Source organism: Trematomus bernacchii, unplaced genomic scaffold, assembly GCF_902827165.1.
Source record: "Trematomus bernacchii unplaced genomic scaffold, fTreBer1.1, whole genome shotgun sequence".
In the NCBI taxonomy this organism is placed as follows: domain Eukaryota; kingdom Metazoa; phylum Chordata; class Actinopteri; order Perciformes; family Nototheniidae; genus Trematomus; species Trematomus bernacchii.
Genome location: NW_022987797.1, coordinates 3,136,254 through 3,154,408, shown reverse-complemented (window position 1 = coordinate 3,154,408; position 18,155 = coordinate 3,136,254). Strand labels below are relative to the sequence as shown.

The 18,155-nt window shown below is 43.5% G+C and overlaps 1 protein-coding gene across 1 annotated transcript in view; it reads left to right on the top strand.

The window, feature by feature from the left end:
• Positions 1–467: 467 nt before the first annotated feature.
• podxl2 (podocalyxin-like 2) overlaps positions 468–18,155 on the top strand; it is a 46,161-nt gene continuing 28,473 nt past the window's right edge. Inside the window, exons 1-3 of the mRNA XM_034149890.1 lie at positions 468–719; positions 9,932–10,275; positions 11,367–11,718. Of these exons, the coding sequence (XP_034005781.1) occupies positions 689–719; positions 9,932–10,275; positions 11,367–11,718 (727 nt within the window). The 5' untranslated portion in view covers positions 468–688. The remainder of the gene's footprint in view (positions 720–9,931; positions 10,276–11,366; positions 11,719–18,155) is intronic.

Below are 18,155 nucleotides of genomic sequence, written 5' to 3'. Positions count from 1 at the left end.
AAAACACAATGAAAAACTTTCTCAAAATGACTTAGTATATTAAAAGTAGGTTTCTTGGTATTTTCGTGATACTACGTAATTTTGAAAGTTTCTCACTATAATGAATTCTATCAGGCAATTTAAAAAAAATATTTGTACTGGCAGAAATCTCGAAATAATGATGTATTGGTGTTATCAGTAGTATTTAATTGTGAAACATAGAATTTTCTCTAAATATATATATATATTTTAATTTCCCTTGGTTTATTTGTTATCAGTTCCATTACTCTTTTACCCAGATAACAATTTTCTGTATTGTTTTTGGTTTAAAGTACAGTATAATGATAAGGAGTAATACTACTTTCCGAGGAGCACCTGAACGCATCTGTCAGTCGCAGCTGCAGTGACATCTAGCGGCCGCCGGAGGAAGTACAGCTGCTGCCTGGCGGTTATTTCCAGCGACGGTGGTGCAGCAGAGCAGACCTGACCGCAGCTCGGCCCCACACACAGCCCGTCACCCAGCCCGTCTGTCTACCTGCCTGCCTGTCTGTCCGCCTCTCTGTCTGTCTGCACGGACATTAGGCGGTCAGTGATCTCGCGCACACGGCCATGAGCTCGGCGTTTTTGCTCCTCGTGCATCCAGAGAGCATCTGCAGCTGAATCTGAGGACTGTCCTGAGCGAAGGAGGAGGAGCAGCACTGCAGCAGACATGCCGGGCCTGCTGTACATCACCCTGACTGGTGAGTGCTTTAATGTCTACATCTATCCATTTCATCCAGCTATGAGCACAACCAGCTAACACACATAGCGCAACTAAAAACGCTGAGAATATACAGCAGAGAAATCTTCGGAGACTTTGAAAAACAGCACACAGTGTAAACTCACTACAAAACACAACAGACTTGTGATAACTCGTTGCAGTATTGTACAAGTGTTGTTAGTATGTTGAAGTGTTAGTGATTCTGTTATGAATCAGGGTGTTTTTCTAATGAATCCCTAAGGTTCAATTCTGCAAAGTGGATGCAAAGGCTTGCAGTGTGTGGGAGGCACGCAGTGCACATAAATCAGCAGACACACACTGCAGTGTCTGACACAAACACACACTGAAAATGATCTTCAATTCATTAGTTTTAATCAGGATAAATAAGGAGTTTTGCATTGTCATGGTCATTTAATGTATTGATTATGTGATGAATCAAAACAATGCTGTATGTTTTCAATACCTGCTAAACTATTGTCCTGCATTGATTAAAACAATTATAATATATTCTTGTTTTATATATAACATTCCTAGCAATATAAAACAAATACATTGAACAAAATGTCCCATTTGAGATGCGGGATTTCTTTTAAAAATAAATTAGCTAAATGATTACTTACTCACAAATTAAGTTATCTTTTAACATTTTCACTCAATGGATTTATTGTTTTGACCTCAAATTGTAAGAAAATATATGTTTTAATCTCTTTAATAATTTCCTGCAGCTAAAAACATTCGATATCATATTTAATTTATCATCATGTATGAGAAAAAGAGCTTCAAATCATCACATTTGTTAGCTAGGAACCAGGACATCTTTTGACTGAAGTCCATCATCTGAATATGTGCAACATGTGTGGATTGAATATTAGATGAATAGTTCCACCATCATTATCATCATCTGCAGCGGCACACATCTGCCTCCATGAAGTTCCACATGTTCCTCTGGGATGTTCTCATGCTGCTGTTTCTCTTGACATGTGATGTTGAGGTTCAGATCCTCTGTGCTTGTGAAGCTGCTCTGATACAGCAGCTTCCATGCTGGTTATTAAGTGTACATTCAACATTACTGCCTCTGCAAGTCAAAAGAAAACACACTTCACACAGTGTAGTGAATATACTGGGACAACAGTGTTAGAAACAGGCAAAATAAAAATATATAAATATATTCACAAAGAAATCATGGTGAAATACAGATCTATACATGATACATGTACGAAAAAATCAACCAAATAAGGATAAAAATAATAGTCATATTAATATCTAACAGTTACTGGGACTTAAAATAGTGTTTTGAGGGAAATAAATATAGCACACGTGTTTATGTGTATTATTGTTTATACATATTTTAACTAATAATTGAATAACAACAACAAAATGCTTATAAAATAATAATAACTGCAAGAGAAAAATAATATAGAACAATTATAATAATTGTGTCTAAAGATAAAAACATTATTATTAGTTTAAATAAAATAAAAAATACATTTGAATAAAACAATAACTATAATAATAATGATAATAATAGTGCCTACAGCATATTGAAACATAAGTAATAGTAAATGTTAAGGGTGCAAACATAAATAAGTATAAATAATTCTGCTATTTAGAAACGTTTTTTATCGTGATAAAACATTGTGCATAAATCTTCCTGCTGCTGGCTGCAAATGGAGGTTTGCTGAGGAAACAGAGGAGGTAAAAGGGTGAGGAAGAGGATGCTGAACCTCTTCACCCTTGCTGTCTCTCGGTTGGGGTGAAGGGGGATTTGGGGGAGGGTCCGGTCTACTATAAGCTGATCTGAGGGGGCTTTAGGGGCAACACCCCCTCCTCTAACATAATGTACTGAAGTCCAAACTAAAGCTGGAGCCACAGCAGGAAGGGAAATGTAGCGTCACATTTGATTGTCCATGTGAACTGAAGGTTTCTGCAGTGTTTATGGAGACTCTCACCCTGATAACATCTGTGATCAGCTGTGTGTCCACAGACCCACACGGTTACACTGATACAGCAGAGAGACTGCTGCATGCTACAGAAGCCTTAAACGGCCATGGTTCCAACATTTTATTTCCTCTGTTTTTCAGAAATGGTTTTCTTTATGTTACGAGCTGCTGTTAAGACTCACTGACACTTGCATTTCAAGCTTTTTCTGCTCGGTGTGTGTTGAGTTTGTGCATGTGAAGTGAATGAAGGGGTGTTGGAAGTGTTGGAACATTTATTAAATAACACACTTTATTATTATTTTTTTTTTAAATCAAGATCAGTAGAATCAGGAGCAAAATTGTTGGTTTTCAAAACAACACATTTGCTTTGGTGTATAGTGAATACATTAACACAGTAGAAAGAAAGTATAGGTACAGTATTTTATTTAAAAAAGACTGTCAAATAAAAAAAGATCCAAAAATATACATTTCCCAAAAATAAATACCTTCAGTCTATTACAAATTACTGTGGAAAAATATGTTCACTGTATGTGAATTAAAAGTGGAAGAGCTCTGCTGTTGAATATGGTATTGTGCCAAAATGTGCAAAATTGTCATGACTTCATTATTGTAAACGTTCTTGACATAATGACTTAATTTGATGTCATGATGACATTATTAATACACTTTTTTTACAGCATTCAGATGCGTTCAATATTAAGAACACTAAAGGTATTAATTAAAAACATTTTCAGAAGCATCAGAACCCTGATAATCGTCTTTTCTCATAAACAAATTTAAGATCACGCAAAGAGGACATATTTTGCTAATTTCCATGTTTCATATTTGTATGTTGTTCCTCTCCTGGGACATGTCTCCATGCTTTAATGTTCAAAAAGCTCTTTATTTTTCTCATACTGCCTGTGCTGCAGCACCTCTTTTCACCCTCTGTCTGAAACCAGAGCCCAGTCTGCTCTGATTGGTTAGCTGGCCAGCCCTGATTTGATTGCTCAACTGCTTATAGATGTCCCGCCTCTTAGCCTTTCACTTACAATGTGTTGGAGTGGCTAGCCAATAGAAGAGTGTTACATAGTGATGTCATTATGTTACTGAAGTGAACAAAGGAGTTCAATGGAGGCGTTTCAGACAGGCGGGGATGTAGGAGGGAACACAGGGATTTTAGCCGTTGCAGACCGTTTACATGCACACAAACCTATATAACACTACAGGGAAGGGAACACCACAAATAGTATAATAGGGCCTCTTTAAGCCACTTTAAAACCTTACTATAAATACACAACATTTATGCTATTAACAAATCATTTAACACCGTTGTGTGTTTTCTGGTTATTGATGTCCAGATTTCCTGTTTCTTTTTCTCCATGCTTTAACTTCCCAGCCATAATGAAGGAAGGGTTTTTCCTCTCTACTTCAGTCATTTCAGTTTTGTTTGATGGACTTTGGAGTATCTCCCTCCAGCAGCTGCTCATATCCTCTGGAGTGTATCTGTGTGAAGCTGATAACTCAGCTCCTGCTGGATGGACTGTGGAAGGATTTGAAGTTATTACGCTGCAAAGTAGCCTTTGTAGACAAAACATTGCAAGGTGACTTTGGAGTACTGAAACAAGACTGTTCAGCATGAGAGAGATGTGCTTGTGTTCCACATCATAGGCATAAGCGTGCAATACAGACAAGACATATATGATACATTCATATTTGGTTTATCTTTCAATGTTATATGTTGATAATTAGCCAGGGTTTCAAATAGAAAGAGGCATGAGCTCCATAGGAAGCCTATTTTGAGATTTGTAGGGTTATCATATTTATTTTTGCCTCTGGCTTTTTTCTGTTTAAATGCATATTTTCCTGTTTATTTTTGTTCCTAAAATTATACACTATGCTTACAGTAAAGCAGGTGACTAATTGTGCTTCCTAATTTCCGATAATTGGCGTCTACCAAACACATGGCTTGGTATTCTTGCTGCCGATGGGCAGCATTTGAATAAACTGTGTACATGGCAACCATGTTTATTGTTGACTTTAGAGTAGGTGTTGGACAAGTTATCATGCTAGGTTTTCTGTGTTACAGGTTCATAATGTCATGTCCTGCCTAGGTCTGGTCTGTTTAACAGAGAGGCCAAAGATGTATAGTATAATTTGCAAGTAGAGGGGCGCAATTATGTTTGCATGTATTAAGATAGCTTCATTTGCTAAAGCTCTGTTTTGGTCTCCACCAACTCCTGAGGGAACTTTCTGGCTCTTTAACTGCTTAATGCTCCAATACGTTCACAACAGCGTTTCTGTTATGAGAGAAACTGATTCAACTGATTTTTCCGGTCAAAGTTTCCCAAATAAAGGCTAACAGAACACTGGTTCACCAGCTAGCTGCTAACTTTGTCAGACTGTCTACTGGTGCTTAGAAGGTTGGGTTTAGTGGTATTTATCATAGCGTTATAGCTAAAAACAACAAGCTAATGTGGCTAAAACCAAAAAATGTTATTGGCTGTAAAACCAAAATGATCAACTGAAAGAAGCTAAAATGCTCCGTAAAGCTTAACAGGCAAGTGGTACATCTATCTATGACCTTTTATCCATTGTAAAGATTGATTTGTGTTGTTTTATTTCACTGCAGTGCATTAGTAGTACTGTACCATCTTTCTTAATACACCTCTTGGGTATACTTACTCCGCATTGGGAAGGTGAAAGCTACATCAGCACAAACATTTGAAACCCTCTCTTCAGGCTTTAATATACACTACAAGTCCTCGCTCTTCAGCCAAATATTCAAACATCAATGAGTCGATACATTAATTTATGGTGTTATCGGCTGCTTCCAAAATAATCACACAGACAGCAGCTCTGGACTCTGCTAAACACGACTAGATTTTCTGTCATCTCCTTTCGCTTTTTGGTCCTTGGGTTGTCAGAAATGCACACGCAGACTTTACTAACGTGCAGTTATATCGGCACAGTGCTGACTTTGAGGGTTTGGGAAAAGGGAGGAATTTAAACCACCGCAGCACTTCTTCACTTCTGCTGTTCATCCCTCCATCTTTAATTCCCTTCCTCCATCTCTTCTCCTTGGATCAGTCATCCACAGCGATCAGTGCGGCATGCGGGACATTTTATAGGCCACTGGTTTTTATACTAAGCACATTCTGAAGGTGAAATACAAGTCTACAATATGTTTGCAAGGAGATATCAGTGTTTAGAGATAATCAGCTGTTGGTGAACAGATGTTCTTCTTGTTTTTACCTTAAAGGTCACCTATTATGCAAAATGCGCTTCACATATAAATATGTGTCCCTGGTGTGCAAGGAGACTCGCAAAGTGTCAGAAAATACAACCCTCTCTTTTTTTCCTCCTTACCCACATCTCTAAAAACGGGGGTACAACGGAGCTGATCCAGGTTTGCTGCGATCATGACGACATTACTAAATTGTGGGCTGGCTTTACGCCCACGACCCTATCAGAAACGTTGCTGTATCAGAAACAATGCACGATGTGTTTTGGAAGTAATATGGTCTGTGTTTACATTAGCAAGCATCGCTAACACACAGAGCTAACCTGTACTGGAGAGAATATGTGTTAAGAAGCCGGATATAAAAAGGAACTCACCTTGTGGTAAACCCGTGAGAGTGAAAGCATTTGAGCTCCATACTGTTTCAGAAATAATCCTTGATGTGATTTGGTACATAATATGGCGTTTAATCACGGCAGCATTTAGCTGAGTATCTGCTGAGTAGAAACTTCTCTTTTCACAGAGCTCACTGCTTGCATGGCGCTCCAAAGGGGCGTGGCCAGCAGCAGCTCGATAACATTTAAAGCTACGGACCCAGAATCAGCACTTTAGTAACAGGGCTGAAATAGAGGGGTATGAGGCATGGCTGGGTGATCTGTTTGGTATTTTGAGCAAAACACTTCAGAGACATGTTTTGTATAGATATGGCCCTAAAATATATTTTTCAAATATAGCATAATAGGTGATCTTTAAAGAATAGGGATATCAAAAGAAAATGTTTACAGAGGTAATAAATGATGTGAAATGCAGGAACATTTTCTCAATGTTAGTTTTAGCTAACATCTAGTTACATTTCGAAGAAGGAAGGGGAGAACTGAGGCAAGACATAAGTATTTAGAAAATATATTGAAATCAAATAAATAAATAATATGCAACAGATAATAAAAAATACAACCTATATCTGTTTTAGTTTTCAGTTTTAGTTGATCTTTGAGATTACTTTGAATTTGAAATGCTTTGTGAGGCTATGTTATGAGAGTCGTTACTTCGCCTGGAATTTAGTCACAGTATCGGACAGATTTACATTATGCTCTGATTGTGGCACTATAGGAATAGTCAGAGGATCACAAAAGCCTGTAGGATTTATCCTCTGGGGACCATGAATGTCTGGACAACATTTTGTAGAAATCCACCAAATAAATGTTGAGATATTTCAGTGTTGACTGGACTCCAGGTCTAACCTAGCAGAGGCTTCCAGTGAAAAGACACCTCCCTTAAAATAGATCTGCACCTCGATGATACAGGGCCACAAGAGCTGTGACTTCATATTTCTCTTGAGTCCTCTCGTACCTGAAGTAATCAAGATGCCTTGATTAAAACATGCTCTCCTATCACCTCTGTAATTCAGTTCAAGAAAAGTTCCAGTTGGTGATAATGACTTCCCACTGTGTGTCTCGGGTAAGTCATTACAGGAACAAAAGTTTATTACCTGTCCACTGGTCCCTGTGGGACTGAAAGTTTCACAAACAGGGAAATTAATGGATGAAAAGTGGAGACAACTTTTATATTCCTTAACGCTTACAAATGATTTCTGATGTTAATGTATCTTCCTGTATTGAACTGATGTTGTAATAGCTGGACATTTGGACCAATTTTAATGAAAATCCACCCTACAGTTATATTATTTGTGTTTACTGTAGTGTTAATTTAGCTTTTTTAGTCTTAATCCTGAGCCAAATGTCCTTTTCATCATATTTAGACAACTTCATATTTTTTAATGTAAGATTTTTGTTGACTTAAGACTATTAAGTCATCTTATCTCTCTTATCTTTGTCTTTTGTAAGAAAAATAAACTGACTATTTTAGTATAGAACAAAGAACATAACAAAATACATAAAAATATGCCGTGGTGACAGGAAAGGTAGAGTTTCCCATCCCTAAAACCATCATCATTAGCCGTCAGGAGTTACATTTGAACTGAGCATCAGTAGGGTATTGTGAGCAGTTAATAATTCGGTGGGCTGAGAAATTCAGTCGTTTTTTTGCCTGTTAAAACTGGCCTTTCGAAGTCTAAATCAACGAATGGTGGGTGGCAGCTGAAATTACACAGGATGAAGAGGATGTTGAGGAATATCTTCTGCTCTCATTCGGAAGACAGATCAGACAGTTTAACAGCAGTCAGCTACTGTGAATTCTTGGAGCAATAAACTGGAAAACAAGAGAATGCTGGAGAGTGGAGACTGATGTATTCCAATACTGAAGGTTTCATTGAAGCAAAATCCAGGAGAATTGACCATGACTAACAGCCAGGACACAGAGATGTGTCCACACTGCCGCCACACTGAAGCCCCCTTTATCTCCTCATATTCATCCTGCACAGCTTCTTTATCTAATGATGAGTCATTTCAGGGGCTCCACAAATCCTAATCATAACAATCTGTATCGTCCTTGTCTCCGACTTTCTATCTCCTCGACCTCTTGTCCCAGAGAACAATATCTTCACGCTTATCAGCTATGGTCAGTCAGCCTTTTCTTTTTGGGAGGGGGGATGGGGGATCTTTTGGCCAGCAGGAAGGAAGTGTAATGTCTGAGGGGCTTTGTAGTGACCGCTAGTGTGTTGCAGACATGTTGGCGATGATATGATAATCTGCTCAGTCAGACCCTGAGGTCAGACAGCCATCTGTGGTCCCAGACAGAGAGCACCTCATGGGAAACATGAGGGAGACTGGGAATAAGTGATGGAAATATGGACACGAGAATAGGTGAATGTGGAGCCGTGATATGTTATCAATGGAAAAACGAATAGAACAATATACATGGAAATATGCGTTTGTGTGTGACTCTTAAAAATGATTTTCTTTTTTATGAGCAAACAAACAAAGAACAATGTACACTGCAGCATCTCTCAGCCTTGGTTAAACAAATCTGCAAATAATTACTTGAAGCTTTCAACTATAAATTAATGTAGGAATGAATAGAGTTGTGCAAGAATAAGTCCTAAAACCAGGAAAATATTTTTTTTGTACCACAAAATAAGACAATTAAACGTCATCACAGCAAACATTAGCCGCCTTTAGCGTAGCGGTGGTGACATGAAATCATTTGCATTTATGCTTCAAAAATCATAAAGTGGTGTTAATATGTGGAGACTATCCGGCTGAGCATAATGTGTACATTTCATAAATGTATGTTTGCCACAGAGCTTATTATTTCCTGTAATATTTTAAAATCCAATGGAAAAATCAATTGGATTTTGTCAAGGGAGACTTTGTGATACTAACTTGTTCTTAAAACATGTGTCATCGCTGCACCACTGTATAGGAAGAATGAGAGAATGAATGGCTTGTTACCGCTCAATGTAGTTTCTTTCGGAGGGCAGCAGGGGAAATAAAGGCACTTAATGTATAATGCAGACAACAGAGTGCTCATAGTGTTATGGCTGTTCTCTCTGCTGGGTAACAAAAACACAACACATTAAATCTGTTTAGGGAACAAGTGACTGTCAATCCACTCAATTTGACCTTGACTGTTTTTTGCTATTAATTTGATTTGTTTTGACCCTGTAATTTATTTCTTAACATGGCTTGAGTAATACACATTATTAACCAAACAACTGAAAGGAAATCAAATATATTGGCTTGTATTCGATTTTACAGTACCTTCTCTTATTTATGTATCCATTCATTAATCTTAATCAAGAAATTAAGATTGAAAAGATTGAAAGTTTTCAATAATTCCGATATTTCCTATTCTCCTGTGTACCCAACTGTTTGCAGCTAAAATGAATATATATTTTTGATATGATAGTTTTTGCTTTATATTTTTTATAATTTCAATCATATATTGTATGTTTTAGAACTGATTTTGTAAGTTTCTTTTCTTTTCCCTGTAAAACTTCTGCTGACAATGTTATCGACTCTGAGGGATCAATCAAATACAAAGAAACAAAAAGTACATCCCTGTTTTATTGTAATAAGACATTATGCTTCACCGCATCATCATCTTCAATGTATTTGTCTCTTTTCCCCATAGCACTGCTGGCCTGCTGCGATGCCTTCAGAGTGGGTTCGTCTCAGAGGGTCATCCCCCTCAGCGCCCCCGGGGCTCGGGTGTTCCAGGATGAAGGCCCAGCCCAGGCACACTTCATCCAGGAATTAGTCAGAACCAAGCGCCACTCAGTGACAGAGTTAGTGCGGGTCCAGCCTCATTTGGTTCACGACATGGGCCGACCAGAGATCCACGAAACATCCCGTTCCCAGGACAAGATGGAGTCTGATAACTCCTCTCAGATAAACCCTCCACCCCCCGCAGGTCAAGAAGCAGTCAGGACCCGCCCTGCTTTGGAGGAAAATGTTGGTGTAGTAGACGAGATGGAGGTGAGCATAAGTTCATGAGGATGTGTAATAAACTGTACAAGGCACACCTAAAACATACTGGGGTAACATACATGCATGCAAACCTCCATGCTTTATTACAATTCAACATTCAAAGGCTTTATTGTTATATGCACAACCATTACAGCTTAGTTGTTACAAAAGAAAATCTTAAAGGTAGTGTAGGTAAGTTTGAGAAACCAGCTCGAGTGTGCTAGAATTTGAAAATACACAACCGGAGAAAATCTGCCACTTCCTTACAGAGCCCCTCCTCCAACACACACGAACGCGCACATGACCAATGAGGGCACGAGATAAGTTTGTGCACAGATGGAAGGCTGACAGGCAGGTAGGCCATCCAATCATTTTAGCCGGGCCGGCTAAAATGATTGGTCGTGCTTTTTACAGTACTACGGCTTCCACAGATGACATTTTTTATGGATTTTTTGTCAAAGCACTTAAGATATTCATTGCTATCGGGATGTTAAGAGCATTCCATGGAATATAACAAAAAGTGTATCTCGAGCCGGTTTCTCAAACTTACCTACCCTACCTTTAAGCTCCAGGCTCCTCAAACAATGCAAAATACATTATACTTAAGATTTTAAAGAAAATAATACGTTAAATTGTGCAATAATTTAGTGCAAATGACATGATGGAAGCAACATACAGAAAAACGTACAAAAACAGGAATAAATGCGTTTATGAAGGGAGCCGATATCATGTAAAAACATTAACATGAAATAATTTTGTGTCAGTGTTTTGTTTAGCTTCAGAACAAATCTAGTAATTTATTAGCGAAGGTAAAAACACATTTTTTGAATTGTACAGACAGTTTATTAAAACTTTTTTTAGTTCTGAATCAGTTTTGCTATGATCTCTGAGAATAGTTATTTTGTATCAAATATCAGAATCGGTATTATAATCAGGTTTATTCCCAGGTTAATGTACACATACAAGGAATTTGCGTGGTGCAAACATAATCACAGCAGGAAGAATTAGGTTGTGAAAATGGAGCACATATCTCGAAAACGAGATATTACAACGAATTATACTGTAGATTATGTGCCCAACAAATATTGTTCCATTTCCAGCGTATGGTCCATCTAGTGGTTCCTCAGGATGCAGAAGGCTACAGGGGGAGTCCAGACTCCAGCGACCCAGACAAGGAGCTCATTGGCGGGCCAGGAGCTGCTGATGCCTCCCTGGAGGCCTCCGGCTTCTTCGGGACAGACATGGAGGACAGAGACAGAGGAGAGGAGGGAGGAGAGGACCGAGAGAGGAGAGGGGGAGAGGAGGAGTGGGAGAGATACAAGGGAGAGGACATAGAGAGAGGAGGGGGAGGAGCCAGAGAAGAGGAAGAGGAGAGGGGAGAAGGAACAGATGATCAAGACCTCCATGTGTTGGATGCCAACCACACAACTCCAGATCTGGATGCTCTGATTGGTTAGTAAAAATTATCTTCTCTTCAGCACCGAATCAAACTAGGCTGTTCACAAAAGTTACAAATGTTGCTCTTCCGGTTCCATCTTCCATGGTTACCACAAGTTAAGGGATTTTAATGTTGTGTTAAAAAATATAAAATACTTCAATAAATATCCACCACAGGTTTATTTCGTGTCTTGTAAAAAAAACCTATACAATTTATTATTTTCATCATTATTATAGCCTAACGGGTACCACTTTACAATAAGACTACCCTTATAAAGGGTTTGTAATTCATTTATTAATTAGGTTGTGAACACTTTATAAATAAACTTTTATAAGACATGAGATAAACAGGGCAACTGTGACCGGTTGCTTGCCAAATAGTGAGCCCACATTTATCTGTACTGCTAAGTCTTATATTGGCTACTTAGCTTACTTCGCCTTCTTCATCAGCCAGCATCCTTGGTATCTGGAGTTACTAACATTTATAACTGCCAAAAAGGAGCCTTATTGTAAAGTGTGAAACACATCACCATTTATTAATGAGTTACAACCATTTATAATTGGTAAAAGGGAGCCTTATTGTAAAGTGTGAAACACATCACCATCAATTGATGAGTCACTAACATTTATAACTACTGAAAGGGTGCGTTGTTTTTAAGTTTAATACACATGTCCATTTATGAATGAGTTATAACATTCATGCTTACCTAATACACATTTTCACATGAAATGCAAAGTATGATGCAAAAGAGCCAAGCAAAACATTTTATTCACACATGAAGAAAATTAGGACTCAAAGTAATGACTGTTTAGTATGACTGATACACATATTTAAACATAAAAGCTTTTCTCAGACATAAATGAAAGACTTGGTAAGACATAATGGTATTCAGACTGGAAAGGCTTTGTGTATATCCTTGAACAAGCGTCCAAGCAGTCCATCAGGGAGAGCAGAGCAAAGCCAAGATGACCATTCAAGAACCTTGAGGTGTCCCTCCAACAAACTCTGTACGGTTTCGTCTCAGTCTACGGACATGTCCTTTGACGGTCGACCAAGCTCTTTCATTATGTTGGATATGACTGCCAGTCTGGGGTTCACACACCACCTGCTGTGGTTTATGGTGCAGTGGTTGTACCCCATGTTACTCAGCACTCTCCTGTATGCCCTCCATTCATCACTAATAATGCTACTTCCTGACTTAACATGCCGTCTAATCAGAGGGACAAGGTTGCATCTTGATCGTTTCTCCACTAGTTTCAACACTAGACTCCGCATTTGTCTTTAACTCCCATCATTCCGAAGACCCATTTCTTCCTTCTCCAGGTATGTCCAAAGCATCCACGTGCATACTAACACAAAATAAATCATAACATCATCTTAGTTAACAACAACATGCACACAAATTACAGTAAAAATGGTTGCACATCATGTTTCAAAATGCCATACTTGTTTATTAGGTGCATTGTATAACATCATTTAAGGATCATTATACAGTAATGGTCCATATAGATTTTTTTTTTTGTATTCTCTTGTACAAGAAAGCCCAGTCTATAACGATAGTTACGGCTGTAACTACGGTTCTATGAGTCCCAGATGACCGCCAGAGGCGGTGCTTTTAGCACTGGATATGTCCATTGTGCGCATGCGCAGCTCGAGTACCAATAACAACAAAGTCACCTGTGACCCACGTGACACCGGCTATACCAGCCGGTGTCGTCAGAGGATCTGTTCCCAGAATCTTCTCGCGAGCACACAAGAGTTCTGAGTGACAGGAAACTCTGGCGGTCATCCGGGACTCATAGAACCGTAGTTACAGCCGTAACTATCGTTCTATTTCGTCCCTACTGACCGCCAGAGGCGGTGCTTTAACACTGGATGACTTATACCAACCATGTCATGAAGAATCCAAGCCCTGGCTCACTACTGGAAGCAGCGGAGCTCGGCAAAAGGACCACGCCCAAAGAATGGGGAGTGGCGACATTAACCCGATAACAACTGGAGAATGTGCCAGAAGACGCCCACAACGCCGCAGCGCAGATGGTCTCCAGGGGCGCCCCTCTCAGGGCAGCCCAAGATGTTGAGATGCTCCTTGCAGAGTGGTATCTCAGCCCAGATGGCAGGGGGCGGCCACTGGCCCCGTAGGCATGTGAGATGGTATCGACAACCCAGTGGGGCAGCCACTGGTAGAGGGCACACCTTCTTTAGTGCCGCTATGGCAAAAACAAGAGTTGCTCCGACTGCCGTATACAGGCAGTAGCCTCGATATTCGCCCTTTGGGCACCCACAGGGCACAGCAACTTCGACGTGCCGTTCTCCCGAATGTCAAAGCGTGCCAGCTGGGCAGGCTGATTGAAGTGGGTTTGTGGAAGCACCCTGGGCAGGAATGCCAAGGGCAACACCTGAGAGTCCCACCTCGGGCATGTATCGTTTATGGAGATGACATGTAACTCCCCAACTTGCCTCCCTGAGGCCATGGCAAGCAGAAATGCTGCCTTCGTGGGCAGCCACCAAAGCCCCACCTGGGCCAGGGGCTCGAAGGGAGGAGATGATAGGGCATCCGGCAGCAGGGGCAGGTCCCAAGCCGGAGCCCTCGGGGTGCTAGGGGGACGCTGCCGTAAAGCCCCTCTTCAGGAAGAGGGACACCAACCTGAGGCACCCCGCCGTGGCGCCGTCGACCCGAACATGTCGGGCAGAAATAGCAGCCACATAAATTCAGAGTGGAGTGAGAACGTCCACTATCTAGAAGGGACTGCCGTCTGGGCAACAGTGTACCTGCTGTCCCAAGGAATATGCATATTCTTGCCCCTCAGTTGGGGTAGAAAGTACGTGAGTGCAAGCTGCACAGCCAGAAGCTCTAGCACGTTGACATGGCGTGCACCCTCCTGGGCAGACCACTGACCCTGAGCGGTCCTGCCCTGCCGCACTGCACCCCACCCTAAGAGACATGCACCTATGGTGACGGTCTCCTGGCGGGATGGGATGGCGCCCATGGGCACGCCCATCAGGAGATAGACCCTGCCCCTCCAGCGTGACAGAGAGTGGAGACAACGCTGCAACGCTCTGACTTTCCTGTGCCTGTGCCACTTGGCATCCAAGAGAAGGCTGATCAGCCACATCTGCATGGGGCACAACGACAGCGGGCCTAAGGGCCCAACGGCTGAGGCAGCCGTCAGTCTGCCCAAGGGCCGGAGGAACTGAATATAAGGCACCCTCTTGCCCGGCCCACGAGGAAGTAGGCATCCCTAAAGTCCACGGTTGCGAACCACTCCCCCTGTGCATGTGCTGCGGTCAGCATATGGAATGGCAGCACCTCAGAGGAATCTGTCGATTCCTCTGAGGTCCAAGAGCAGGTGAAATCCGCCGACTTTCTTGGCCACGAGAAAGTACGCAGAGTAGAACCCCCTGGGCTAAGCAGAGGGTCTACTGGCTCGATTGCCTCCTTGGGCAGAAGGACGGACAACTCTTGGGCTAGAGCTAGGGCATCTGCCGGATCGCTGACGACTGTCATTTTGGCCCGGCCGAAGGCCAGAACTGCGGTTCGTACCCCTGGGTTAAGGTGAAAACCACCCAAGGGCCGGAAGTACAGACAGCCCAGTAGCTGAGCTGCTGCTGGGGGGAGGCCGGTAAGGCTCTGAGGCACGAGGCCGCCTAGAAGGCCGGCAGCCGGGGGCACAACGGATGAGTGGGCCGCTGGGACCTGCGCAGACCACCACTGTAAGCTGGTGGCTGAGTGCGGCTGCTAGAGGGGCCCCTGGGCCTGCTGGGAGTGGGCACAGGCTTATAAAGACCCGAGAGCTGCTGCCTGGTCTGCCTAGCTTGGGCAGCACGCTCCAGTGCCTACAGGGCAGCTGCCCCAAACAGCTCCCCTGACTCGACTGGCACACTACGGAGGACATGTCTCCGACAGTGGTGACTAAGCAGGCCAAACCTGGCGACGAGTCTGCACCATAAGGACATGACTCGTCCCAATTCCCTAGCATTAGGGCAAAGGCTTGCAGTGATGCATCACTGAGGCCCAGCAAAGAAGGCTCAGCCGGAGCCTGCTGCAGAGAGGTAAAGACCGCTAGTATCAGATGGGAGAGGGAGTTCCCGTGCGGCTGCGTCGTAGGCCTTACAGAGCAGCTCGTTTGTGACGCTGCACTGAGGCCGAGGGCGCCTGGCATCCTAGGCCAGAATCGGGGAGGCGATGGCAGGCTCAATGGATGGCAAGCGACCCAGCCCCACCCTCGCCGGATCCTGCATGGCAGCAGAGTGGGAGAGGGCCCTGGTGTGTCTCTAGCATGCATGGAGCTCCCTCAGGTACTCCTCTAAAGGAGGAACAGTGGGAATGAAAGGGGCAGGGTTATGCCTGAAGAAGGCGCTAGCCTGGGTCGGCCTGCGGAACCTGAAGCTGCAAGCGTACCAGGGCCGCACGAATAATGGCCGCCATGGAGCCGTCCTCCGTGCCCTGCAAAGAGCTCTGAGCAGAGGAGTGGGGAGCCTCTTCGGGGGTGAGCGGGGCCCCGCCCCCCCCCTTTCAAGAAGAGGTTCAGCCGGAGCCGCTAGCGACATGGCATCCTCAAGCAGAGGTGTGGCAACCGAAGGCGGGCCAGGCGGCAAGCTAGTAGCCCCCACACCGGCCCCTGGCTGAAGGGCCAACAGGAGCGGCTTTGTCTGCTCCATGATGGCAGCTAACCGATCCACCTTAGGGGACAGCCCACATGAATGAGCCTTTCTGTGGGTAGCCAGATGCAGCGTAGCCGGGAGCGGGTGCGGGAACACAGCCTGCACCAGCTACCTGTTTAACGGAAAGAGTAGAGCGGTGCTGCTACTCGCCGAACAGAAAGAGGGATGTAATTATGCCCACGTTACCGGCAGAGGGAGCGGGAGCGAGAGCGCTGCCTTCACCTAGCTGGATTAATAAACAAGGCAGTCTAGCGTCTACCAGGAGCGGGGGCGAGAACACTGCCTTCACTGGTTAAGTTCGAGACGAATGCCAGATGCAGCGTAACCGGGAGCGGGTGCGGGAACACCGCCTTCACCAGCTACCTGCTGAACAGAAAGAGTAGAGCAATGCTCCTACTCGCCGAATACAAAGAGGGATGTAACTACACCCACGTTACCAGCAGAGGGAGCGGGAGCGAGAGCACTGCCTTCACCTAGCTGGATTAACGAACAAGGCAGTTTAGCGTCTACCAGGAGGGGGGGGCGAGAGCACTGCCTTCACTGGTTAAGTTTGAGACGAATGCCAGATGCAGCGTAACCGGGAGCGGGGTGCGAGAACACAGCCTTCACCAGTTACCTGCTGAACGGAAAGAGTAGAGCAATGCTCCTACTCGCCGAACACGAGAGGGGTGTAATGTCCTACACCCACGTTACTAGCAGAGGGAGCGGGGAGCGAGAGCACTGCCTTCACCTAGCTGAGTAAATGAAAGTGCAAGGCTACTAGCAGAGGGAGCGGGGAGCGAGAGCACTGCCTTCACCTAGCTGAGTAAACGAAGCACGGAGCTACCAGCAGAGGGAGCGGGAGCGAGAGCACTGCCTTCACCTAGCTGGATTAAATAAAGAAGTTCAACAGGACAGCTTAGCCGGGCGGCTGCTGCTAGAATCGAGTACACGTCTACCAGGAGCGGGGGCGAGAACACTGCCTTCACTGGTTGAGTCAGAGACAAATGCCAGATGCAGCGTAACCGGGAGCGGGTGCGGTAACACAGCCTTCACCGGCTACCTGCTGAACGGAAAGAGTAGAGCAATGCTCCTACTCGCCGAACACAGAGAGGGATGTGAATGACCTACACCCACGTTACTAGCAGAGGGAGCGGGAGCGAGAGCACTGCCTACACCTAGCTAGATTAAACGAAGAAGCTTAACAGGGCAGCTTAGCCAGGCAGCTGCTGCTAAGAATCAAGCAGCACGCAGAACACGCCAGATGTTAGCCAAGTGGCCGCTGCTAATAGTCAGTGATATGTTACAGGGCAACGTTACCGGGAGCGGGAGCGAGAGCACTGCCTTCACCAGCTGAGTTAAATAATGAAGCTAAACGGTCCATGCAAGGTGTTAGTCAAGCGGCTGCTGCTAACAACCAAGCGAAATCAAGTCAAAAAACACAATGTTTAAGACCAGATAACTAGCTTCCAAAGAAGAGAACAGAGCTGTAGTTACAGTAGTAACCATGGCCAGCCTACACGGCCTAGAACCGTAGTTACAGTAGTAACTATGGACAGTACTTACACGGCTTAGAACCGTAGTTACAGTAGTAACTATGGCCAGTACTTACACGGCTTAGAACTGTAGTTACAGTAGTAACTATGGCCAGTATTTACGCGGCGTAGAACCGTAGTTACAGTAGTAACCATGGCCAGTACTTACGCGGCTAGAACCGTAGTTACAGTAGTAACTATGGCCAGTACTTACGCGGCTTAGAACCGTAGTTACAGTAGTAACTATGGCCAGTACTTACGCGGCTTAGAAC